The sequence below is a fragment of the Pan paniscus genome, chromosome 13 (genome assembly GCF_029289425.2).
Source record: "Pan paniscus chromosome 13, NHGRI_mPanPan1-v2.0_pri, whole genome shotgun sequence".
In the NCBI taxonomy this organism is placed as follows: Eukaryota; Metazoa; Chordata; class Mammalia; order Primates; family Hominidae; genus Pan; species Pan paniscus.
Genome location: NC_073262.2, coordinates 44,025,237 through 44,052,336, shown reverse-complemented (window position 1 = coordinate 44,052,336; position 27,100 = coordinate 44,025,237). Strand labels below are relative to the sequence as shown.

The window sequence follows — 27,100 nt, the reverse complement described above, 5'->3', positions numbered from 1 at the left end:
AGGATTTCTTGGTGGAGAGAGTATCCTGATCACCCCTTCCCGCTATTTTGAATATCATGCTAGGATATTGTTAAGCCTAGTCACCCTGCTAAGCTGTAGAACACCAGAATTCTTGCCATTCATCTGAGCATCACTTTGTAGCTGTTTCCAAGCCTCCCATCAGCCTCTGGTATGCACTATTGACGTTGCTCCTTTGTGAGATTCACTTCGTTAGATTCCACGTGTGTGAGATCGTGCTGTGTTTGTGTTTGTCCTCCTGTGCCTGGCTCATTTCCTTTAACTTAATGTCCTTCAGGTTTCTCCACCTTGCTGGAAGTGACCTGATGTCCAGAAGTTTGATGGCTGGGGAGTATACCATTGTGCAAGCATCCTTCATTTCCTGCATTTCTTCCTCCATGGATGGACAGGTAGATTACCTCCGTACCCTGGTTATTGTCCAGAGTACTTCATCAAACATGGGAAGACAAGTATCTCCTTAAGGTTCAAGTTTCTTTGGCTTTGCCGGTATACCCGATGTTGGGATGGCTACGGGAACTGGTAGTTGTTTTGTTTCAGAAACCTCCTGCTGTCTCTCCCAGTGGGTATACAAATTTGCATTCCTACCAATACTGTGTGAGAGTTTCTCTGTATGCAAATCTACACTGCCCTTATCTTCAAAAGGTTTTATTGCTGTTCCTGGTCATACTTTTCTCTGGGGAGTTTGACAGTATCTGATGTGGAGAAACTTCTATTACCCGCGAGTCTGTTTCAGGTTTTTTCAGAAATGCCTATGCCAGTCTTTTGGGCATTTTTAGCGTGTGTTTTGGTTTTTATGTTTTTTTCCACTTAAGACCATTAGTTTCTTGAGTATGTTAGATAAGAAGCCCTTCCAGATCCACAGTTTTTCATAATTTTCTTCTAGTCTGCAAGATGCCTTTTATTTGGGTTCAGTATTTTCTGCCCTGTGTTGAAGCTGTGTGAAGCTCTGAAGTTGTCCTTAGTCTCACATGGTCACATTAGGTTTTCTTAGCGGTGATTTCTGTGTCCCTTTGAGAAGAAAAGCGAGATGGTGAAGCCATTGTATGGTCTATGGGTATTTGGTTCCTATGTCTTCCTTTTCTGTTTGTGGCTTAGGTTCACAGGTTCAAGTTTCCACACAGTAGACACGCACTCTATGTGTTTTCCTTGAAGGTTTTGGTTTCAGAATTGCCCTTTGGTGTTCAGTGCATTTTGTGTCACTTTTTGTGTCTTGTGTAAAGGAAGGGTTTATTTCAGTCCTTTGCACGTGATCCCCCAGTTTCCTCAACCATTGTGCCTTTGCTGTGCTTTTGGGGGAACAACAAGAATCCCATGGGTTCAGTGTTTATAATTGTGGGTTGATTATTTGGCTCCTTCGTTGTGTCCTTTCGGTTATCTTTCTGTGTTCCTGCCGCTAATGGATGGGTTGGGTCACTGTAAGCTTTTTGTTTTGTTTTGTGTGTTTTCTTTTATTTTCTTCCTTTTTTTCTATTCCTATTTCCAAATCTGGGTTTTCTAAAATGATAGCTACTTTTATTGTGATCGAGGGGTACGCCTGCAGGTTCACTTCACTACATGGCTATACAGCAGACTTTTGATGTTTGGGTTCCTAACGTATCCGTCACCCAGGCGGTGAACACAGCACCAGTTGAATCATTCTTCCTCCTAGACTTCCTCTCTCCCTCCTTTTTCTGTCTGGTAGTGCCCAGCATCTGTTGATTTCATCTTTATTCGTGTGTATTCAGTGTTGAGTTTCTGCCTGTAAGTGAAAACCTGTGGTGTTTGGTCTTCTGTTCTTGCCTGAGTTCGCTTAGCAGAGTGGCCTGCAGTTCTGTCTATGTTGCTGCTGAGGGCACGATTTTGTTTCTGTGTTTGATTTTCCTTGGTGGCTTCTTAGTATTCTGTGGTGTATAGGTATCACATTTAAAAACATCTCATTTTCTGTTGTTGGGCATCGAGGTCAGGTCCACGTCTTTATTCCTGTGAGTAGCACTCCCGTGAACATGCAAATGTCTGTGTCTTTTTGATAGACACATGTATTTTTCCCTTGGGTGGATACACAGGGTTGGATTGCTGGGTCGAAGGGTAGCTCTGCTTCCTTTCTGTCTTTGTTGTTGTTGTTGAGAAATCTTGAAACTGCTCTCCGCAGTTTGAGACCTAGTTTGCATTACCCCAAGAGTGTAGCCGTGTTCGCTTTTATCTGCCGCTACACAAGTATGTTTTGTGTTTGGACAAATGGCCATTCTGACTGGTGTGTGATGGCACTAGTTCCTCATCTCTGATGATTAGGGATGTTGAGCATTTTCTCGTGTCTGTTGGTCTTTTTCAGGTGTTGTTTTGACTAATGTGTTTGTGTCATTTGCCCATTTTTTTCTTGGGTTATTTTTCTGCTTCTTGATTTAGGTAAGGTCCTCTAGATTCTGGCTGTTAGAACTTGGTCAGATGCTTGGTTTGGGAACATTTTCTCCCATCATGTAGGCTGTGTGTTTACTGTGTTGGCAGTTGCTTTGCTGTCCAGCAAGTCTGTAGTTTCTTAGGCCAGACTTGTACTTTTTGTTTGTTCTTGCATTTCTTTTGGGTACTAAATTGTCTAAGTGGTTTGCAAAAGCCTGTGTTGAGAAAGGTGTTTGATAGGTTGTCTCTTAGGATTTTCATATTTGAAGTCTTCTATTTCAATCTTTGGTTCATCTTGAGTTAATTTTCCATATAATGAGAAGCAGGGCTGCAGAGTTAATTCTCCTGCATGTGGCTAGTCATGTATCCCAGTGCCATTCGTCGCATAGCGAGCCTTTTCTTTATTTCTTATTTCTGTGGTTTTGTCAAAGGTCAGATGGTTGTAGTTGTGCCAGGCTACTTCTGCATTTTCTATCTTGCCTAGGTGAAAGCTAGGTCATTTTTTCTGTTATGATCTATTCTGATTTCTTGGGTTCAAGAACTGATAAATAAACTTTAGAAACGGAAGAACCCACATACATTCTCAAGGTTAGAAACCATCACCATCATATTCTGTGATGCTATGGACTTTATTGAGTTACATCTTTGCCCTTTTCCCTCAAGTCTCTCCTCTGGATTTATTTTGTGAAATTAGATTCTGAATCACATTTTGTTGCATAAACTGTGCTTGAGCAAAAAAAACTTTTTTTTTCTTTTTTCTAAAAACATCCTTTAGTATACATGGGGTGAAGAACAACAAACATGTCTCCTGTTTCCACTAGTCACACCATTACACTCCTTTCCAGCCTCTTTGCTGCTACATGTGGCCATTCAAATGAGCCCTGGCTAAGTACATGTGGATAGAAGTTAATGTTTGCTTCTTGCAAGCCTGGCCCGTGATTCTATGTTGTGATTTAGAACATAAAGAAGAAGTGAGACTTGCTGAATGAGACTCTTGAATGCTTCCTCTGACAAGCTCCAAGGCACACTAGTTGTCTTGCAGTGCTTTGGACAGCTACTCATTTGTTGGACAGTAATTTCCCAACATGGGGATAACCCAGAGCATTTTCCACGTTCATATTCTGCTTCAGTTGCTCATGGGTTTCATCAAAGCTAGACAGTGACTGAACCAGGAGGCTCAGACCCCAGGCCAGCATGGAGTCCTGTGGTTGAAGACAGGCTGGACCATCAGAGGAAGAAAACAAGTAGCCCTTTTTTCTGGATTTTCACCTTCTCTGTTTTCAGGAATCCTGAAGCTGGTTATGTTATTCAGACATGACTGAAAAGAGATTATTTTGAGTTGTTTTGGTGGCACCAAGAAATTTGCCAATGTGACAGCCAAAGCAGAAAGACCAAGGCATTGGGAGTGGGAGAGCCACTGATGATGCTGGGTCTGGTAGGCTTTTTGAGATCTCCCAGCCCCAAAACAGCCAAGCAGTTCTGTCCTGGGTTGTGAGTGGGCTCAGCCCTTGTGCACACCCATGCTTGGATTCTGTCACACATGGCACCCACAGGAGGCAGCACCCCCTCCAGGAGACTGGTTGGCAGGATCCTGTTTCCACACGTGAAGACAGCAGGCAGAACCCACATGTCCTCTATTTCTCCCAGTGCCAGTCGCCCATGGGGGTTCACGATGAGACCCACGGGTCCAACCTGCAGGCGGAGTTGCCACCCCAGCCTGAGGCAAAGTGGACCTTTTTCTGCCAGAGGGGTCTCCTTTCCCATTGGCCAGAATGGCCTCAAATGACAAGGACAGAACAAGGCACAAGTGCCCATTAGAGTGTCTGAGCCCACCTGGTGTCTGCTTCCACACATCTCCTGGGAGGTCCCAGCAGGCACCCAGGCCTGGGCCACAGCTCACCCCACACTCAGAGGTGGGTAGCACAGCTGCCCTGTGCAGCCCTCAGGGAGGAAAGAGAGAAAGAGATGACAAAAGCAAGACACAAGAAATGCAGCAAAGGCACACTAACACACACATTGACACTCATCTGGGGCAGGCCATCCTCTCACCCATGACCAGCAGTGCAGGCAGCTGAGAGCCAGGCAGGAGGCGGTGCCACCATCCCGAGTTAGGACCTGGAACCAGAGAAGAACACAGAGTCCATAGAGTCAAGGGCCACTGACCTCAGGACCTGCAGTTTGCAGGGAGGGGATGCTGTGAGAGAACTGTTCCAGGTCACAGCTAAGTATGTCTGACTTTAAGAAAATACTTCAAACCAAAGTACATTTATGGAAGACTCTCGATGATATAAAAAAGCACAGTTTAGAAAATGTGAAAGCAATCACCGAACATATTCATATATTTTCATCTAAATTTAGTTAGAGTTTTTCTAAAACTGGGATCAGGCCAGGTATGGTGGCTCAGGCCTGTAATCCTAGCACTTTGGGAGCCTGAGGCAGGAGGATTGCTTGAGGCCAAGAGTGGAGACCAGCCTGGGCAACATGGTGAAACCCCTCATCTCTACCAAAAATACAGAACTTGGCTAGCCATGGTAGCACACCCCTGTAGTCCCAGCTACTCAGAAGGCTGAGGTGGGAGGATTGGTTGAGGCTGCAGTTAGACAAGATTGCACCACTGCATTCCAGCCTGGGTGGCAACCTGTCTCAAAAAATAATAACAATGATTCCCGATTTAACTATTCTGGAGTTGTGTACAAGAATACCCTTATTCTTAGGAAATGCACACTTTGGGGTAATTATGTCTATAGTTTACACTGAAATCATTAAAAAAGGTATGTAAACAGGCAAAGTAAGTGGGACAAAATGGAGCAAATTTCTACAAATTTTAGAAATTGGTGAGTCTTGGTTAAGAGAAGGAGGAGGATTCTTGGTACTATTCTTGTGACTTTTGAAATTATATAAAAATTTCAAGTTCCTAAAAACTGGCTGTAGAACTATATGCTCAGAGTGAGCATTTATTTTGTAAAATAGTGATTAAGATGAAATCTTTAATCAGTTAAAAATCTGATCAAGTAAAAGTAGTAATATATTACGGTATTTTTGACATCAAATCATTGTAAAGGGGCGATAACTTACAAGTTTGTCTCCAAGCACAGTACATTTTTGTGGATTTTTAAAGAATTCAACTTCCCGTAATTCTTACCTTCCTCCACCTAAAGTGACACAGTTTACCAAATAATTTGGAGTAATGGTTAGATTGGGTTAGATTCCCAAGGCTTCCTCTTTAAAAATCATACATTTAATTCGGGTAGGGCAGTGACAGGGTACCACCTTCTTGACTGGATCCTGGAACACAGGAGTGCCACCTGGCCCCTCGTCATCCCAACTTAGCACCCAAAGTACCCTCGGGCCCAGGCCATGGCTGGGCTGGAACTCAGGATGGTTAGGATGCAGCTCAAGCCTTGTGGCATCTCTGGGTTCTCTGTCCACTGAGGGTGCCCTGGGATGCAAAGCTGGTGGGAAGAGATTGGCATTTCCCCAGCCTATCCTTACTCATGCCAAGCACCCCAGACTGTCCTTCCTGGTGCATCACCCTGGTCACATTCCCCAGGGCAGCTCAGGGCTTTGTTCAGGGATTTCCCATAGTCAGGTGCCTGATAAGTGTTGAGATGTGCAAGGCTACTTGGGCAGATGGGTAGGTGCTCTTTGGTGAGCACCCCCAGCAGGGCAGTCCCACACCCAGGTGTCGGCCTGCTCCTGCTTGTGTTTGACTGTTACAGCACTTCATGCCAGGGCCACCAGCTCCCATCCCTCCTGTCAGGAAGGACACAGACAGCAAGTGCCTGGGGGGTAAGGCATTTGCCAGGTAACACAGGTGGCGAGTGCCGGAGCTGGGATTTGAACCCAGATCATGGCACTCTGCATGGGGCAATGGAAGGTTTGAGGATGCCCATGTAGGAAGGAAGGGCAGCCTGGCCCCACTGAGCCCAGCTTCTCCCTGTGACCCTGGAGGAAACTACTCAGCCCCCAGCTGGGGAGAGAGTCCAGGAGGCCAGGCTTCCCCTTGCTTCCTGGCTCAGGGGATTACAGAGGGACAAGGAAATTTAGTGTGTGTCTTCTTTTTGTTTCATTCAAAATTTAATTTAGTATCAAGCAAGAGAAGCCTTAGCTTAACCCTGTGTATCAGGCAAGACTTCAGTTACAAAATAGTACTTTTTTTTTTTTTTTTGCACTTGTGATTGGCTTCCCCTCTACTTCTTTTGGTAAGAGCAGGTTGGTGTGCAGGCTCAGAATCCATTTTTCCTCACACACCAAAGCACCTATGGTTTGCGTGAAGCAGCCTGGAGCCTGGCTGCATAAAGCTTTGCAGCAGGAGGGTCCCGGTAGGAGGGTCGAGGTGCCACTGCCCTGGTCCAGCTCAGAGGCCAGCACCAGGGAGGCTCAGTGTCCTGTTCCCAGGATCTGCACATGGGGTTGCCTCTCTGCATCTCTCCATCGGTGGTAGGCGCTCCTCCAAGCCCCCTCTTGCCGGCCTGAACACAGCAGTCTGCACCTTGACCCTATTGCATGCCAGTGGAGCAGAGCCCCCTAGGCCAGAAGCCCCACAGCTGTTGGCCCTGGCTTGGACACCGGGCAGGAGGCACCGGGGCAGGAGCTGGCCGCGATCCTGTGGCCCCAAATGCCCTCGTGTTCCGGGTGTGGAGCAAAGAGGAGCAGGTGTCGAAGGCACCTCAGGCAGGTGCTGGGCTCGGTGGGCGTCTTGTGTTCCGCGATTTTGAGGCCATTTGCAGCCAGCTCCGTCAGCCCGAGCTCCCAGCTGCAGCTGCTGCCATGCACAGCAGCACCGCCAGGAGTGTCCTGGGGGCTTTTTTCAGAGGAGGCTGTCAGTATCTTCAAGTTCCAGACGCTTAGCCCCAGTCCTCCTTCAAGAGGCTTTTTTTTTTTTCACCAGAGGCTTCTCAGTGGCTTGAAAGCTCAGCTGACTGCCACGAAATTTGCCGGGAACTCAAGGCTGTCGGTGACATTTGTGGCGCCAAGACTTAAGCAGGCGGGTTGCATGCATCGGCCAGTGTCTGTGCCACGTGCACTGACGCCACCTGAGATAAGCACGCCGCACGCGCACGCCGCACGCGCACGCCGCACGCGCACGCCGCACGCGCACGCGCGGCAGCGGCTTGGCTGGCTTGTAACGGTTTGCACGCGCACGCCGCACGCGCACGCGCACGCCGCACGCTCGGCAGCGGCTTGGCTGGCTTGTAACGGTTTGCACGCGCACGCCGCACGCGCACGCCGCACGCGCACGCCGCACGCGCGGCAGCGGCTTGGCTGGCTTGTAACGGCTTGCACGCGCACGCCACACGCGCACGCCGCACGCGCATAACGATTGGGCCACCCTGTAACGGCTTGCACGCGCACGCCGCACGCGCGTAACAGCTTGGCTGGCCTGTAACGGCTTGCACGCGCTTGCTGCACGCGCGTTAACGGCTTGGCTGGCCTGTAGCGGCTTGGCTTGGCTTTGCACTCTTGGCTTGGTTTGGCGCTGGTCACTTGGATTGACGTTTCCTGCTTGGATTGACGTTTTCTCTCTCGTGTTCCTTTGCTGGGCTTGACCTTTTCTCTGCTGGGTTTGGCATTCCCTTGGGTGGGCTGGGTGGTTTCTTGGGGGGGGGGGTTGCCCCTTTCTGGGGTGGGCGTGGGGTCGCCCGGCGGGGCGTGGGCTTTCCCCGGGTGGGTGTGGGTTTTCTCTGAGTGGGGTGGGCTGGGCTGGAATCCCCTGCTGGGGTTGGCTGGTTTTGGCTGGGATTGACTTTTCTCTTCAAACAGATTGGGAACCCGGAGTTACCTGCTAGTTGGTGAAACTGGTTGGTAAACGCGATCTGCTGGCTGCTACCGGCTTCTCCTGGCTGTTAAAAGCAGATGGTGGCTGAGGTTGATTCCATGCCGGCTGCCTCTTCTGTGAAGAAGCCATTTGGTCTCAGGAGCAAGATGGGCAAGTGGTGCTGCCACTGCTTCCCCTGCTGCAGGGGGAGCGGCAAGAGCAATGTGGGCACTTCTAGAGACCACGACGACTCTGCTATGAAGACACTCAGGAGCAAGATGGGCAAGTGGTGCCGCCACTGCTTCCCCTGCTGCAGGGGGAGCGGCAAGAGCAACGTGGGCGATTCTGGAGACCATGACGACTCTACTATGAAGACACTCAGGAGCAAGATGGTCAAGTGGTGCTGCCACTGCTTCCCCTGCTGCAGGGGGAGTGGCAAGAGCAAGGTGGGCGCTTGGGGAGACTACGATGACAGCGCCTTCATGGAGCCCAGGTACCATGTCCGTGGAGAAGATCTGGACAGGCTCCACAGAGCTGCCTGGTGGGGTAAAGTCCCTAGAAAGAATCTGATCGTCATGCTCAGGGACACTGACGTGAACAAGAAGGACAAGCAAAAGAGGTAACCAGGCCTGGGCTGGGAGGAGGTGGGATGGGGGGGGATGATGGGGACATACCCTCCTGGCGGGGGAGGAGGGGGACCTGGCTTTCTCGCCTCCGCAGGCCTCACACCACCCTGGATGTGGAAACCTCAGAGAGGTCAGGGTACAGGGCCTTTTATGAACAGCAACACAAAAACAAAACTTTAGCTGATTTCCAATCATAATTTCCCTCGTAGAACACTAATAGACTGTTTTAAAGTGATTTAACTTGCAAAATTAATTGTCAATGCAGCAGATTATTTTTAATCTACAGATTTTAAAACAATGTTCTATACATTATAGAAAAGTGTATATAGAGAACTAAGAACGAAGCCCCATAACACATCAACTTCAGGGCTAAATATTCTTCAAATAAAATCCAATATGGATTTTATATCAATGTACAGTATGTAAATATGTTCTTTACTGAGGAACCATAGAAGGAAACTGAAATGGGAAGATGGTTCCTGTGGTTGAATAGGAAGATTGAATTTTCTTAAGATGTGAGCTTTTTGGCGGGGCGCGGTGGCTTACGCCTGTAATCCCAGCACTTTGGGAGGCGGGCGGATCACGAGGTCAGGAGATCGAGACCATCCTGGCTAACATGGTGAAACCCCGTCTCTACTAAAAAATATAAAAAAAATTAGCCGGGCACGGTGGCAGACGCCTGTAGTCCCAGCTACTCAGGAGGCTGAGGCAGGAGAATGGCGTGAACCCGGGAGGCGGAGCTTGCAGTGACCCGAGATAGTGCCACTGCACTCCAGCCTGGGAGACAGAGCGAGACTCCGTCTCAAAAAAAGAAAAAAAAGATGGGAGCTTTTTCTATTTATCACTTTTACCTAAGCCAAATAAAAATAGCAAAGTTTTAGCGTTTTTAAATTACACATGCTGTCTTTTATTATTGTGATAAATTAATTTTTTGTAACAGAATGGAAAAAGGCTTGCTTTTCCAGATATCAAAATGTGCATGTTATTTATTTCCACAAATTGTTTACTAACAGCTGAAAAGACATCAATGAATACAACAGAATAGGAAATTTAGAAATACCCAAATATATGTAAGAATTTAGCACTTGATAATGGTGATGTTTTCTATTATATAAAAAAGATGGATTGTTCATAATTCATGTTTGGAGAAAACTAGCTAGATTTTTATGTCACAGAAATAAGAGTATAGATTAAAAATTTTAAATATACAAAAAGAGAAACATACCAGAAGAGAAACATACAAATGCCTATTTATATGTGCAGATATATATGTATATATGTATATATGTATATATATGTATATATGTGTATGTGTGTATATATGTGTATATATGTGTGTATATATGTGTGTATATGTGTATATATATGTGTATATGTGTATATATATATATACACACACACTTTTTTTTTGATGGAGTCTGACTCTGCTGCCCCGGCTGGAGTGCAGTGGTGCGCTCTCGGCTCAATGCAACCTCTGCCTCCTAGGTTCAAGCAATTCTCTGCTTCAGCCTACTGAGTAGCTGGGATTAGAGGTGCCTGCCACCGCGCCTGGCTAATTGCTTTGTATTTTTAGTAGAGATGGGGTTTCACCATCTTGGCCAGGCAGATCTTGAACTTCTGTCCTCGTGATCCACCCACCTTGGCCTCCCCAAGTGCTGGGGTTACAGGCGTGAGCCACCGTGCCTGGCCTATATTTGCAGATACAATAAAATAAGCTCATTTTAAAATTGGGCAAAGTACTTTTTTTGCATATCTACCAGTGACCTATGCACATAGGAAAAGATAGCGTTCCTGGTAGAAGAAGGAATTTAAGTTAGAAGAGGAATGAAATAGTGTTTTCTATTTAAGTTAGAAGAGGAATGAAAGGCCGGGTGCAGTGGCTTACACCCATTACCCCAGCACTTTAGGAGGCTGAGGCAGGTGGATCATGAAGTCAGGAGTTTGAGACCAGCCTGGCCAGTGTGGTGAAATCCCATCTCTACTAAAAATACAAAAAGTTAGCTGGGCATGGTGGCACACACCTGTAATCCCAGCTACTCAGGAGGCTGAAGCAAGAGAATTGCTTGAACCAGGGAGGTGGAGGTTGCAGTGAGCCGAGATCGCGCCACTACATTCCAGCCTCGGTGGTAGAGTGAGACTCCATCTCAAAACAAAACAAAAAGGAATGAAATAGTGTTTTCTGTCCACAAAGTTTGTGAGGATGAAGAACAGTGGTACTTATGTAGTTGTTTAAAGTTTAAATTGCTACAGCTTTTCAAACAAACACTTTAGTGGTAAGAACCACATTTTAAAAATGTTACGCTTTTTACTCATCAATTCCATTATACTGAAATATCTTTACCAAATAGAGGTCTGTTTTTCTTAGTATTGATTAAAATAGCAGTGTATTTAGAAGAACCCATGTAAAGATTTCATGGACAAATTTCAGTGCATCCATAGGATGGAATAATATGTAACAATTGAGGTTGTCAGTAGATACAGAGATATGTCGACATGCAAAGATGTACTTTGCTATAACAAGTGAGAAAAACATCACTTTGTTACACATATACACGAACAGAATCTGCTCGTGTTAGCTGAAAATATGTAGAAAATATAATCAAACTTGTTTCTGGGAATTTGTAAGTGAAGTTTTTCCCTTTCTCTTACCTGTGATTTCTGCAACGAACATCTGAAGTTTTAGTTAAGGTTCATTAGTAATGCAATAATCCTTGGGAAGAGAAGGAATATGCTTCTTGCATAGATGCAAATAATTTCTCACATTCTATTATTTATTTTTCTTTCTGTTGTTGGCTATCTTCCATGAACTTTTACCCTCTTCAGAAGTAGAGGGATTGTGTTTACCTGTTCCTGTAGATTTTATTGTATATACATTTTATTACATAATTATCTTTTCATTATATATAAACATGTAAAAAGTATGAATTAATCATTTTAGTTATATATTTATGAAAATTAAAATAGCAAATATAAATGATTATTACTATTGCAAATGTATTGCACTACTCTATAGGAGTTTTCTTTAAAAATATTGAACTCCCAAGCTGTGTTCATCCATTCTTTCAATCCATTTAGTCATCAGACATAAGCCAGACACCTATTATGTGGCAGGCGTATTCTACTATCTCTCAAGATCCTTCCATCTTTGAAAACTTCATGTTTATCTGCTGGGCTTGAGCAAGCTGAGAGATTTAAAATTGGGGCATTAGGACTTAATCTCAATTGAAGCTTTTCCTCCGTCCTTTCAAACAGAAGCATTTCTGAAGGTAGAAAATAGTAAAAGACAACCCTTAACTGCCCTTTTGAAAATTTAGAAGTCTTGGTTAAAGACTGTTTTAGTTGTTTTAAGAACTAAAATGTGGTACATAAACAGCATGGAATACTATGCAGCCATAAAAGAAGGAATGAGAGCATGTCCTTTGCAGGGACATGGATGGTGTTGAAAGCCATTATCCTTAGCACACTAACATAGGAAGAGAAAACCAAATACTGCGTGTTCTCACTTATAGGTGGGAGCTAAATGGTGAGAACACACAGATACCTAGAGGGAAGCAACACACACTGGGGCCTATCAGAGGGTGGAGGGTGAGAGGAGGGAAAGAAGCAGGAAATAGAATGAATGGGTACTGGGCTTAACACCTGGGTAATAATCTGTACAACCAACCCCTTTGGTGCACGTTTACCTATATAACAAACCTGCACATCTGGCACATGTACCCCTGAATGTAAAAGTTGAAAAAAGCTCCACAAATCATTTCATAATTCCGTTTTAAAAAGAGAAAATTTATAACAGTCTTAAATCCTAATATGAATGATTGGAAATACCTGATGTAGATATATTGTATAAATCTAAGTATTGAAAAAAATGAGCCCATGCTATTCATTTGAATTCCAAGTTTTCTTTGGCTTAAAGTTTATTGAAAACCAAAGTAAGAATTGGTTTATTTTAGAAATTTGTTTTTGTTTTCACCTCAGCTTTCTTATTCCATAGTTCTTTTAAGAACTAAAATTTATCTAAATGCTGGTCATCTGACTGGAACCGCCCCGGACCTGTTGTAACATATTCTACTTCATGTAAGGCACCAGGGATTGTGTGATGCCCCATTATTTTCTGCCTCAATAAGAGAATTATTTAAATGCCGCCAATTATAGTAAATCATGGATTGTAAGTGGTATTTCAGTGGAGACAACATGGAGACAATGATCAGCTTAGAATCACTAAAATGCAATGTTAGCTGTAATATTTAAAACACACCTCAAAGTGTAGGTATAATTGTATCATCTCACTTAATTCAAATGTTGTCTTTAGTGGTATCAGTAAAAATTATAATATCTAACAATTATTGAGCTGTTATTTGTGTTAGGAACTATTCTATATCTTTTGTGCAGAGTCTCATTTAAGCATTAGAGTGGTTTCCTGTGAGAAAGCTACTATTTTCATTCCTATTTTATTGATGAGGAAACTGAGACCCCAAAAGGCTAAGCAACAGCCAGGAAGTGACAGAGCTTCAAGTAGGATTCCAGCCCACGTTGAATGTCATCCAAGGGCTATGCTCTTTGTATTCATATAGGCTGCCCTTTCATTAATACAGCGAGCAATGAGAGATAATAAATAGTGTGCTTTTTTCATGGGAAAGTTAAATGTTTGTTTTGAAGGCAGAGTAATAGCAGGCTATTCAGTGTTTGCAATTACATGAGTCATTGCTATGGCTGTAGCTAGTGCACTACAATTTCCTAAAAAGTCTTCTCACTCTCATAGGACTGCTCTACATCTGGCCTCTGCCAATGGGAATTCAGAAGTAGTAAAACTCCTACTGGACAGACGATGTCAACTTAATGTCCTCGACAACAAAAAGAGGACAGCTCTGATAAAGGTACGCAGTAGCCAACTATATCAGTGTGAGGTGGGTTTGATTTCAATACATAGCATAAAAATGAGTTTTCTCCTTTAAATATAACTAGGTGGTGAAAGCTGTGGAATGTTATTTTGAATTCCTAGGATTTGTAATTTGTTTTTGGTCTAATACTGACAGGCCGTACAATGCCAGGAAGATGAATGTGCGTTAATGTTGCTGGAACATGGCACTGATCCAAATATTCCAGATGAGTATGGAAATACCACTCTACACTACGCTATCTACAATGAAGATAAATTAATGGCCAAAGCACTGCTCTTATACGGTGCTGATATCGAATCAAAAAACAAGGTATAGATCTACCAATTTTATCTTCAAAATACTGAAAAGCATTCATTTTAACATTGACCTGTGTAAGGGCCAGTCTTCCATATTTGGAAGCTCAAGCATAACCTGAATGAAAATATTTTGAAATGACCTAATTATCTAAGACTTCATTTTAAATATTGTTACTTGCAAAGAAGCATTAGAGGGTACAGTTTTTTTTAAATGCACTTGTGGTAAATACTTTTTTTTGAAAACACTGAATTTGTAAAAGATAATACTATTTTTAAATTTTTCCCTCCTAGGATTTTTTCCCCCTAATGAATGTAAAATGGCAAAATTTGCCCCGAAATAGGTTTTACATGAAAACTCCAAGAAAACTTAAACGTGTTTCAGTGAATAGAGATCCTGCTCCTTTGGCAAGTTTCTAAAAAACAGTAATAGTTACGAGGTGATGCGCCTGTCAGTGGCAAGGCTTAAGATATTTCTGATTGCTCATGAGCCAGAAGTGGAAAGCGAAAAAGAGAGCAATCAGAAATATCAAGGCCAATTTGGAAATTAGGTAATAGAGGGAAAAGACCATGAAGAGGGTGTGTGTGTGTGTGTGTGTGTGTGTTGTTGTTGATTGATTGATTTGTTTCCTTTGTATGGTGAGACAAGGTTCTCTTCAATTTTAGAGAATGACAGTTTTCAGTTTGGGAGAGGGAGTTAGTGGGTTGTAAACTGAATAGAGATCAATTTTAGGAGGCCTCTGAGGAACCAGATTGGCAGTGAATAGGTGGTAATGTAAGGGGAAACCCTTGAGCAGAGGGAATATCAAGTAATTAACTGACTTAGTATCCTATTCTGGTAGAAATGGCCAATTAGAGTCTCAGCTCTGCTTTCAAATCTAGAGTGTCTGGATGGGAAGGTGGAAGATAAATAAGTAACAAGATCAAGTTGGATTTTGAGTTTACTAGACCCTGTTCTCTTACCGGGGAAAATCATGTGGTATTTTCAGCAAATGGGTCTCTCTCCTACTCCTTACTCTTTTTGGCCAAATCCTCAAATGAGAAAGGGAATTGGTCATGTGGGTGAGAAATGAGACTGAAGTAATTGTCTGTTGTACTAGCTTTCAGCTTGAATTGTGCATCCCAGTAACCTGAGGAAAATGTTTAAATAATCAACAAGTCTAGGCTTTTTCTGAATATTTTGATACAGTAAGTCTAATAAAGCCTGAATATGTATATATGAAAATGTTTTGTTGAAGCCAGGCATGGTGGTGCGTGGCTGTAGTCCCAGCTGCTAGGGAGGCTGAGGTGGGAGGATTGCTTGAGCTCAGGAGTTTGAGTCTAGCCTGGTCAACATAATGAGACCCTGTCTCTAACAACAACAACAACAACAACAGTTTTCTCAAAATCTGGAAACACTCCTGCTTAAGAGCCACTGAATACATAAATATAATATGTAAATTCTTATGTCTCAGAAACTTAAGGTATCTCTAGAAGAGTTGGAGTTGGATATGTGCTTATTTCTTTAAATCTTTCCTTTCCAATAACATTAATCTGACTTTTTTTTTTTTTTTTTTTTGAGATGGGGTCTCACTCTGTTTCCCAGGCTGGAGTGCAGTGGTGTGATCACAGCTCACTGCAGCCTCGACCTCCCCAAGCTCAGATGGTCCTCCAACCTCAGTTTTTTGTTTTTTTATTTTTCAGTAGAGATGAGGTTTTTGCTATGTTTCTCAGGCTGATCTTGAACTCCTGGGCTCAAGCGATTCACCCACCTCAGCCTCCCAAAATGCTAGGATTACAGGTGTGAGCCACCATTCCTGGCCTAGTCTGACTTTGATCTCTGTGACTGAGACACTAAAATGAATATTATTGGTAGTATGTATCAGCTTACAAAATAATACCTTTTCCTTCCTACCATCAGTTATTCACTGCCATTCAGAAGGTCTTTAGAAATTTGCTGTGAGTAGTCTTTCAATAAGTAGAGGATGGCCCTCTCAGGATTTTGTGTCTCTTTGTTCAGTCATTCAAGTGCTTAGGTCAGTAAGTCGTTAAAGCAGAGTTTTCTCAATTAGAATTGTAGCAAATTCTAAACCATTTTTTGTCAATTGATGCTGTATTATGGACTATCCAGTGTGTCTCTTAAGTATGTAGAGCTTTGGCATAATCAGAATGGCAGTTTTAAACACTAAAAACCATGGAGTTATTAAGAATACAGATAGGAATTCTGTTAATTTAGTTTCAGTAGTCCTATGAACTGATGATTTAGTTAATCTGGGAAAATTAAATACAAATAGATTTTAAATAAATGTTGGAAAATTTTTTCAAATGGGCAGTATGAGTTTTAATAGCAATTTTTGTTGTATGTTGGAGGTTGAACTTTTGGTAAAACATGAAACTAAAGAAATATTTTACATGCAGATTCTTGCTTTATACACAATTTATCTTAGGGTTGAGGATATAGAGACAAAAGATACAGCCCCTGCCCTCAAGGAGCTCTTTGTTTAGATGGGAAAAATATTACCATCCAATAACACCATGCCAAATGCTGAGTTAGAAGCAAAGAGCCTTGGAAGCAGTAAATGTTTCAAGTGAGTTTTTGAGATGATTAGAGTTACTGTGGTGAGGCAGAGAAGGGGTGTTTCCAAGGGAAGGAGCAGCGTGTGGGAAAGCACAGAAGAGTGAGAAGGAAGCGACTACATTTTATTTACTTTCTATGCGTGTAAGTCCATAAGATCTTATATAAAGTTTCCACTTGGGTTGAGGAATATGTACTTTTTTGAATTACATAGGTTTTTGCTTTATATTGTTTTACAGCATGGCCTCACACCACTGCTACTTGGTGTACATGAGCAAAAACAGCAAGTGGTGAAATTTTTAATCAAGAAAAAAGCAAATTTAAATGCGCTGGATAGATATGGAAGGTATAGTTCTTTCTTTTAATCTGTGTTCTAGATGGATAGCAGTCACTGAAGTCATAAATATTAAATTAATAAGATTAATGTATACTTACTGGGATGTAGTGATCAGTATCAACACAAATCAGTTAGGCAGAAAAACAATTACTTGGACTGGGCAACATAAAGACCAGTTTTAGTAGGATTCGTCTTCTCATTATATTGACTGATGTTATTTGTTATGTGACGTTTTTGGTTATATGATCTTATGTTAGCTAAAGGCATTTCATATTAATTTTATGAAGTTTGAACTTTAACTTTTAGTTTACTTTGTGACTCAGTATTGAACTTCTTAACCCTTTCTAATAGTTTTTAACCTCTGTGTCTTACATGCTTTTCCACTAAATATGCTGTATTAAACATAAATAGGGGTTGAAAATCCTTTTGTCTTTTCTATGACTCTGCTTTAAGTTGCTTTCTTTGAAGAATATTAATGTTAGCTTATCCCTACATGACAATTAATTGCTGTTCCCACATGCTGTGGGTTCAACAGCTTTTTTCCTTTTTTATTTCCAGTGTATTTTGGTGTTTTTAGTTTTAATTGGTATGGAGAGAGGGAGTGAAGATAGTTTTAAGTGGATACACTTTTCCTTTAATGAAGGCAAGATGTAGGTGGGTGATAAAGAGAAAAGAGCTAGGCTTTGGATTCACACAAGACTGGGTTAATTCCTAACTTTCTTACTTGCTAGGTGTGTGACCTTGGGGATGTTATTTACCACCAAATGTGTTGTCATATATGAAAAGTAGGAGAATATATCCTTCAAAGTTGGCTGTGCATAAGTAAGAAAGATAAATGTAGGATTTAATTCAGTGCCTAGCACATGGTTATTGGCACCATTAACTGAAACTCCTATGACTACTATTCTTACCATTGTTAATATTACTGCTTTCAGCATGCAGAGAGCTCTTATTTCTCTTACCCCCTAGCTGATTTTGTATTACAGCATATCAGTCTAGGGAAGCTGTGACGAACTCTTCACTTAAATCTTTGTCCACTTCAGATAAGTGGCCCTAACATTGTTTCTTGCCCATCAAAGGATGTTAAATTAGTAGCTTCTGCTATGCAATACCCCACTGAGATAAGAGGGTTTTTTTTTGTCCCTTCCTTTTAACCTTTGTGGTATTTTACAAAGATGAACACTTGAGCACTCAAGATGCTTATGTCTTTTAGTGCATGTAAATGTTTGATTCTGCACAGACAGGCAAGATGTTACATTGGTAAAGTATATCAAATTAGCTTTAAAAATAACTTTATTACAGTTCCTATCTCTGTCATTTTAGAACTGCTCTCATACTTGCTGTATGTTGTGGATCAGCAAGTATAGTCAGCCTTCTACTTGAGCAAAATATTGATGTATCTTCTCAAGATCTATCTGGACAGACGGCCAGAGAGTATGCTGTTTCTAGTCATCATCATGTGTAAGTGTTTACATTAAAAGGCTAGTTAATGCTGAATTGAGGTTTAAAATAATTATAACAGTTGCATCTTACATATCAGGTGAGATGTCATAGTTTGGTTCAGGTAGTTTTCGCGTGGCAGTGAGTTAGTCCCCTGCATCAGCCAGAAATCAGACAAAAAGCAAGACAAGTTAGAAGTACCAATGGGTGCGGGATTCTTTATCTCAGGACTTTTAAGATCTTTATCCTTAGAGATCCCAGCATTGTTCATTTGATCCAAGTGTAACACCTATGCATGGGATAAAAAATAGTGTCACATCTTTAATTTTTCTGATTAGTTATTTGGGTCTTGAAATGTCTAGTTTAGCAGAAAGTCTTGTACTGTCTTCTGGGGACTATGTCCTACATACTCCTTGAATTTTTCAAGAACCGAAGGGGTTCACTAAATCCAAGGAAGACAGTCGCTTTTATCAAGTCAGAAGGAGGAGAAAAAAAGACATTGCAATCATTCTGTTGTTTCCGTTGATTCTGTTGCTGCTTTGTGGCCAAACTGGTCCTGCTGCCTTAAGATGAATCAGTAGATTCAGATCCCTCAAGTCTTCATGGCGATTCATACAGTGACTTTGATGTTTTTTAATTCCCATACCTATGCTTATATGCTCAGCCATTGTTCCCAGAGCACCAGCCCCCTGCTCTGGCTGCTGGGCATCCTGACTTTATCCGCACACAAAGTGAGCAAATTGACCCTTCCCCACATATTCAGAACCTAATGTGGAACCCGCATCTTAGCAAGGAATTAGCTGAGACCTTCATGGTAAGAGATCCTTTGAGGCTGTTGGTCTTTTCTCTGGCAGATGTTAGGTGGGCTTGTTCTAAAGGGTGAGAGGGGTTCAAATAATGTGGCAGAAAGAGATCAGTGTTTGTTTCCTCTTTGCTACCAGATCTGTACTGTGAGGCACCTTTATATCCTGTATAGAACGTTGGGCAGTAGAAAGTCCCATATGAACCTTGCCCTGAGCAGTGGCTCCCAGCTGTCGTTGGCCCCTTGAGTGATTTGATTTACATGATAATGAAAATTGTCCAAGCTACTTCCATCTCTAGCTCAAGATTTTAAAATATTTTCAAATTCTAGCTCACAGGAAGCCATTGAAGAGAATTCTCAGAATCTCAAGTAGGTTAGTTGGACTTAACAGAGCCAAGCCTTGTCCATGACTCATCACTAATCCTGTGTAAAAGTAGGGCTTTGTGCTTGCTTTGGCGGCACATATCCTAAAATTGGAACAATACGGGGGAAGTTAGCATGGCTTCTGCATTAGTAGGCAGCACAAATCTTTGAAGCATTCCATATTTTGTGCAGTCACTGGAAGGTCATTTGACTATTTGCTGACTAGCTCTAAGGAAATAGTGTGAATCAAAGCAAAATGGGTGCCAGCAAAATATTGAAATTGTGATTTGTGCTGCAAAAATAGTCATGTAAGATGGTCTATGAGATGACTTAGACCTGAATAACATGTTCGGTGCAAAATATATTGTTAGTATGTATGTCGAAAATGACAGAATGTCAGCTTGCTACTTCTCCGTGGAAACTAAAAAAAAATAAAAGTAGACTTTTGGTCTCCCATGTCAGCTGGAATTGAACATCAATATAAAGCATTATCCTAACAGACATCTACTGGCTGAGAGTTTGAGTCTGTAGAGAAGGATCGTTGGTCCAAGTCAGGTCTTAACATCCATTGGTTTTTCTGCCCTTGGCGTGATTGATCAACTCCGTAATAGTGGACAATCACATTATCTACTTTAATGAGATATTTATGAATAAATTTAGTTATAAACTATGACATAGTTGAGATGCCCTGAATTATAAGCCATAAAGAGCAGGACAACTAAGAAGCAAAATTAGGACTTAATAACATTTCCTGCAAACTACAACATTTGCATATTAGAACCTATGAACAAAATTCGCACTGGGTTTTATTTGGGATTCCAAGATAATTTCAGTCATAAAGTTTAGGAACAAATTATTCCGTTGTTTTACTATTTCTTTGAGCATTTAAAAAAATGTTATCTTGTTAAATCATTATAACAACCTAGTAAAATAAGGCAGCATAGTCCTCACTTTGTAGAAGAAGACATTGAGCCTAAGAGAAGCAGCTTGTTCAAGAGCAAATAGCTGTTCATTATGGAGCTAGGACTTATTTAGAGTTGGGACACTTTCTATTATGTCAGGCTAATGCAAGTTAATTTACTGGGTCACAGTGCCCTCGATTTATGAGTATTTCATCTTACTTTTTTTTCTTCTTTAATTAGAAGCTTCATGAGAAGTTTGTAGAACGTACGCATAAGTGGATGGGATAATACTGTTAAGTTCTGATATTCTGATATTGTTTGAAATACTCTAAGAATTTTACATTTGGTAAGTTTCCAGATCAGTATTTTAAAACAGTAATTTTATTTGTTATATTTTTATACATAGAATTTGTGAATTACTTTCTGACTACAAAGAAAAACAGATGCCAAAATACTCTTCTGAAAACAGCAACCCAGGTAAGACTTGTGATAGTGAATTACTTTAGGTCAGTTGTCCACAATCTTTTTGGCACCAGGGACCGGTTTTGTGGAAGACAATCTTTCCATGGGCTGGGGGAAGGTGGGGATGGTTTCAGGATTATTCAGTCACATTACACTTATTGTGCTACTTTATGTTATTATTACATTGTAATATATAATAAAATAATTATACAACTTACCATAATGTAGAATCAGTGGAAGCTCTGAGCTTATTTTTCTGCAACTAGATGGTCCCTTCTGGGGGCAAAGTGAGACAATGACAGATCATCAGGCATTAGATTCTCATAGGAAGCACACAACCTAGATCCCTCAGATGGGCAGTTCACAACAGGGTTCATGCTCCAATGAGTATCTAGTGCTATCACTGATCTGACTGGAGGCAGAGTAGAGGCTGTAATATGAGCCATAAGGAGTGGCTGTAAATACAGATGAAGCTTCCCTGGCTTGCCTGCTGCGCACCTCCTCCTGTGTGGCGTGGTTCCTAACAGACCATGGATTGGTACCAGTCTGTGGCCTGGGAGTTGTGGAGCCCTGCTCTGGGAGGTCCTACCATAGATTTAAAAAGTAAAAGTAAGGAATGTTTGTTCACAAAAGAACAGTGAAGCACAGGTCATGTTACATATGCTTGTGCCAACAAGGTCTCACTATTACTGACTTCATTCCTCCTATTTTGAAGTTGAAAGAGATGCATTTACTTTGTTGGAACAAGAGGTGTTCTTCCACCGGCTGGTTAATTGTCATGATAACAGTAATTTTGTTAGAAGAAGGTGCTCTGCTACCATTTGCCAAAAGATTGTCATAATGTACAATTTGCCCAATGCAAGGGTCAGCAGATTATAATAAAAATATAAAAATGTTTCACAGTAACAAAAATGCTAGTATGCTACCTGAATGTGGACACCTAATACATGGTACAATCCAAACTGTATGAGGACACCTTTAATTTAGCTACCTATTTATCAGAGAGCTTCTGTAAGTTAGGTTTTATAAGTTGCAGGAGACAAAGATGGAATAGATGTAGTTTTAATCTTTAAGGTGCTCACAACAGAAGTGTTTCTATTTCATTTCTGTGGTTTTTCAACAGAATTTACAAAGAAAACATTTTTATTAATGTTTTCACTTGTCCACTTAACAAATAACTGTCAAATGTCTTTTAGATACTAAGCAGTTTTTCTAAGGCTACAGAACACAACAACACAGACAGGAGCTTGTTATTATTATCATTGTCATTTTTATTATTTTGCTGCTTTATTCAGTGCTTACTGTGTGCTAGATGCCCACTGGAATCTTATAATTATGATTTATTATATGTGATATTGATTGTGTGCCAGACATATGTGATGAGGAGTGAAAGCTTTAGAAAGAAAGGAGGCAGGATTTAATGTAAGCATGCAGAGTGAGAAGAATTTTTCAGGGAAAGAAGCAGAGGAATGACATTTGGCAGAAGGAACATGGAGTGAGATTGTGTGTTTGCCAGAAGGAACATCTAATGAGGTTGCCCGTTTGGGAGGAAGAGCAGCAAGTGCAGAAGACAAGATGCTTGAGTGAACATGGCAGGGTTTCTGAGCAGTTCACTTTTGCTATTACCAAAAGTGTGAGATACCAGAGGTTGGGAGTGAGGTGAATACTTAGCTAAGGCAAGTTTACGATAGGCTTTTTAATACTATAGAAATGAGTAGGTCTTTTCCTGTGGGCCATGGGAAATTTATCAGGTAGAATGCTTTGGACTGCAAATACTAGATGAGCAGTGGCTAAAATAGTAGGAACCAGAGTTGTTTTTTTGTTCATTGATATCCCAGGGATCCCACTTGTCCCTCTTTCAGCTGTGCTGTTGGCAGTGTTTTATTCACGTCTCCTTTTGTGGTTGGCTAATCTGCAGCAGCTCCAAACATCTTGTTCTCACAACACAACATCGCAAGGGCTGCTTTTCTTCACATGTGTCTTTTAAACAGGGAGAAAACTTAGAAGCATGCAAGGGGCTTCCTGTAACATTTCATTGGCTGGGTCACACCACATGCTCATTCCCAAACCAGGCACTGGGAAGGTAAATACCTGATTAGCTTAGAATCAACATTTCTCTTCCTGAGGCTGAGGAGGGGGATTGGGATATTAAATATCCCAATAGACTTATGTTTTTTCTGCCAGAAAGAATGAGGAATGGCTACTGATACGGAGCCAACAATGTGTGCTGGAGGGGCTCATTGGAGAAATTTCAGCAGGGGAGTCACAAGATTAAATTTGAGTATTAAGGCATTCTGGTTATGGTGTAAAATGGGTTAGCAAGCTTTTTCTTTAAAGGACCAGGTGGGAAATATTTTAGACAATGTGGTCTCTGTCATATCTACTTAACCGTGCTGTTGTCTGCTGTTGTAGTGTGAAAGCCACCATGATTATATGTAAGCAAACAGGCATGACTGAGCTCCTATAAAACTTTATTTACAAAACCATAATGCAGATTGGATTTGGCCTGTGGCCTATAGTTTCCTGGGATTGATGGGAGATAATCATGCAAAGAAACCAGGAGACAAAGGAAGCTTTTGCAGTAGTCAGCTATAGTTTCCATGTCACACATCCTTGGAGTAGCATCAATGTATTATAAGGTTTTCACCCGTCCATGGTGAAATAAATAACGTTAGAAATCTCAGTTACTCATTTTACTATGTTGGCCTTCGTTATGCCTTTTTCACTTGTTTTGCTTAATTTTTTTTCCTGTAAGAAATAACATTAATAGTTGGTAGTTTTCTTTTAAATAGAAGTCATTTTGTAAATGTTTATGTTCCCAGTGGCAGTGGGAATATAAAACAGAGGCAGAAGAGAGGTATAGTCAATATGATTTAGTGATATTTGAATGAGAAAGGCTTGGGGGACAGAGAGAAATCTCAGATGATGTACAGGTTTCCAGATTGTACACTAGTATTTAACCTAGACATGAGGAAGGAGTAGGAAATTTTCTGGTGAATACAGAAGAGCAAAGAGCAGCAGGTCAGCAGGAATGACTAATGTTTTTCTATGCATGTTTAATGGAATATTCGTGTAGGGTATTTTGAGTAGGTAATTGGATAATCAGCATTTATAACTCGCATCCTACTAGTTTGACTCTCAGTAATAAGACTTGTCAAAGATCCAAGAATCTGAAAGTCAGTAATAAATGTCCATGTGCATCATTGCCCGTGACAGAAAGTCAGCATCCACAGAACACAGAATTGGGACAGATGAACTTAATAGATAAAGATGAATATCGGAGTTGTTCCTCTTAGGGAATGATACTCTCCATGACCTGTGTGAGTCACAGCTGCCAGAAAAGAAAGAGCAAGGAGCGTATGAAGGCAGCACAGCAAATTCGGTCCTAGAGTGCCCTGCTTGGCTTCATGTCATAGTTCTGACTTCTAAATAATCATTTTCTGCAAAATGTGCTTTGTGTTTTTCCCTCTTGCCGCCTGCAGCCAATCAGAATCTTTTTAGCAGGACATAATGAAAAGAAGTAAGAGAAAGAGTGTTTTTTTGTATGGGATAGTATTTAACGTAAACTTGAGAGTGAGTACCAGGATTATACTTAGAATTTATGGACTGGATGGGAAGACTGGATAGAAATCTAAAGATTGCTGACTCAAACACAATGTGGTTTCTTTGATTTATTTTCACAGCTCTGAATTCATGACTGTTAATTGTATTCATATGCACTATAACTTTACAAAGCATCTTCCCAAACCAAATATTTACTGATTTATTATAATTTGTATGACTTTATTATAGAACTGACTTTCCAAGTGTTCATGAGAATTGTTTAGGATTTGCTACATTGTATCATCTCAGCTGTATCCACATGAGCTATCTGTCACCTTGTCTTAATGAATAATTGTTCACTAGGAATATTGGTTTTGACATTGAAATGATCTATATCTAAATGCAGATAGGACCCGGGACCACTTTTGAACATTAATGTCCAAGCATCTTAAAATTACACATAAGGCTTTCATAATCTGACTTCTGCCCCACTCTCCATCTTTAGCCCTTTTCCCTGTGTGCCCTGTCTCTGGCATTACTGAGCTGCTGGCAATGCCCTACTCACTCATCCTTCTATTGTAGGCAAATACTTTCACTCTTTCAGGCCTCGCTCCCGCTCTTGCTGCTGCGTGGCATGCTGTCACCCTTTCCTGCCCTCTACCCCTTTTAATCTGGCTAGTCTCAATATTTAAGTCTCTGCTTGGGCATGTGTTCTAGAAAAGCCATCTCTGACATGCTTTATTTTAATTCTTTTTAAACCCTAATGCCTAGCATGTATTTAGCAGGACTCAATAAAATATTTCTGAGTAAAACAAAGACTGTTTTTACAAAGATGATGTGCAAGACTCTCCCCTGCAGTCTTGGAGCAGAGGGGACAGACATGTGGAGGAATAATGTACAGTTTAGGTGTAAAGATGCAGTAGAAAAATCAGTAAAGTACTAAGGCAGCCTCAAGGAAGGAGGTACCTGTTTATTTGGGGAAAGACTTGCAGAATCAAGGAAGACTTCTTATAGCATTGTTTCAAAAGATGAAAATAAGGCCAGGTGTGGTGGCTCACACCTGTAATCCCAGCACTTTCAGAGGGAATCACGAGGTCAGGAGATCGAGACCATCCTGTCCAATGGTGAAACCCCATCTCTACTAAAAATACAAAAATCAGCTGGGTGTGGTGGTGGTTGCCTGTAATCACAGTTACTCAGGAGACTGAAGCAGGAGAATCACTTGAACCAGGGTGGCGGAGGTTGCAGTGAGCTGATCACGCCACTGCATTCCAGCCTGGTGACAGAGGAAGACCCTGGCTCATAAAAAAAAAAAAGAAAAAAGAAAAAAGAAAAAAAGAAAATAAATTTGTCAGAATAGTGGAGGGAAACATTTTAGATATTAGGAAGATGTTGTACACTAATAAAGGTGTCAGCAGTGATTTTGGAAGTCATTTATAAGGTACTATTAGGAAGTGGAGAACAGTACACTGTGACACCTTATATGTTTCTGCTGTATTTTAAAGCTGTGTTTCTGGTGGTTTTGTTCATGGATGTTGGGTGAATGAATTTGTGAGGGAATTTTTGACATGTTTGTTTGTCTTCAATCTGGTGACATCTGGTATCTCCCCAAGTGGGTTTTTGAAGTTTCTGAGAATTATTTCTTAAATGACAATTTCACAAAAGATGAAACACTCAATTTATGAAATAAAATGAAATGTCTCAAATCTGTTTTTAAAAGGCAATAGTTTTTAACTGTTTTAAGTGGTTGATTTTAACTGAATATATGGATTTTTCTACAGAACAAGACTTAAAGCTGACATCAGAGGAAGAGTCACAAAGGCTTAAAGGCAGTGAAAATGGCCAGCCAGAGGCATGGAAACTTTTAAATTTAAACTTTTGTTTAATGTTGTGGTTTTTTTGCCTTAATAATATTAGATAGTCCAAATGAAATTACCTTTCAGACTAGGCTTTGAGAATCAGTAGATTTTTTTTTAAGAATCTTTTGGCCAGGCAAGGTGGCTCACGCCTGTAATCCCAGCACTTTGAGAGGCTGAGGCAGGTGGATCACGAGGTCTGGAGATCGAGACCATCCTGGCTAACATGGTGAAACCCCGTCTCTAGTAAAAATACAAAAACTTAGCTGGGCGTGGTGGTGGGTGCCTGTAGTCCCAGCTACTCGGGAGGCTGAGGCAGGAGAATGGCATGAACCCAGGAGAGGGAGCTTGCAGTGAGCCGACATCCACCACTACACTCCAGCCTGGGTGACAGAGCGAGACTCCATCTGAAAAAAAAAAAAAAAATTTAATAGATTCTTAAAATTTATTGTAATAAAATCAGCAACCTTATTAACAGAAGAATCAGTAGATTCTAATTTAATATTTGATATTTAACTTCAACATAACCCACTATAAAATTTAAAATACTCTTACTTTAAAATATTCTTATCTGCCTTCTTGATTAGCTTATAGCTAATCTCTCCTTTTGGAATAGAGGCAAAAACAAATTTCAGAACTTTGTTTGTTCTTTTATTTTTACAACACCCTAACATGATAAAGAAAGTAACATCAATGATTGGATCATATTATTAAGCAATAGAAATTATGAACAATGTAACACTGATTCCCTGAGCTGGATTCATGGTTAAAGAGTAATCATGGCCTGTGATTGAAAATCCACAGTTTTACATTGTCAGTCACTGATACCAAGGTTAAGGACATATCCTGCCTTGTGGTCTCTCGTTGACCTCAGT

The 27,100-nt window shown here is 41.3% G+C and overlaps 1 protein-coding gene and 1 non-coding gene across 2 annotated transcripts in view; both read left to right on the top strand.

The window, feature by feature from the left end:
* The first annotated feature begins 2,310 nt into the window (after nucleotides 1-2,310).
* LOC117979303 (POTE ankyrin domain family member G-like) overlaps nucleotides 2,311-27,100 on the top strand; it is a 42,026-nt gene continuing 17,236 nt past the window's right edge. Inside the window, exons 1-7 of the mRNA XM_055109358.2 lie at nucleotides 2,311-8,768; nucleotides 13,535-13,649; nucleotides 13,809-13,982; nucleotides 16,760-16,866; nucleotides 18,181-18,318; nucleotides 20,771-20,841; nucleotides 26,151-26,221. Coding sequence (XP_054965333.1) covers nucleotides 8,248-8,768; nucleotides 13,535-13,649; nucleotides 13,809-13,982; nucleotides 16,760-16,866; nucleotides 18,181-18,318; nucleotides 20,771-20,841; nucleotides 26,151-26,221 — 1,197 coding nt within the window. The 5' untranslated portion in view covers nucleotides 2,311-8,247. The remainder of the gene's footprint in view (nucleotides 8,769-13,534; nucleotides 13,650-13,808; nucleotides 13,983-16,759; nucleotides 16,867-18,180; nucleotides 18,319-20,770; nucleotides 20,842-26,150; nucleotides 26,222-27,100) is intronic.
* On the top strand, nucleotides 19,543-19,649 carry LOC117979521 (U6 spliceosomal RNA). Its single transcript, XR_004670401.2, has one exon. It is a non-coding gene; the product is annotated as a U6 spliceosomal RNA (small nuclear RNA).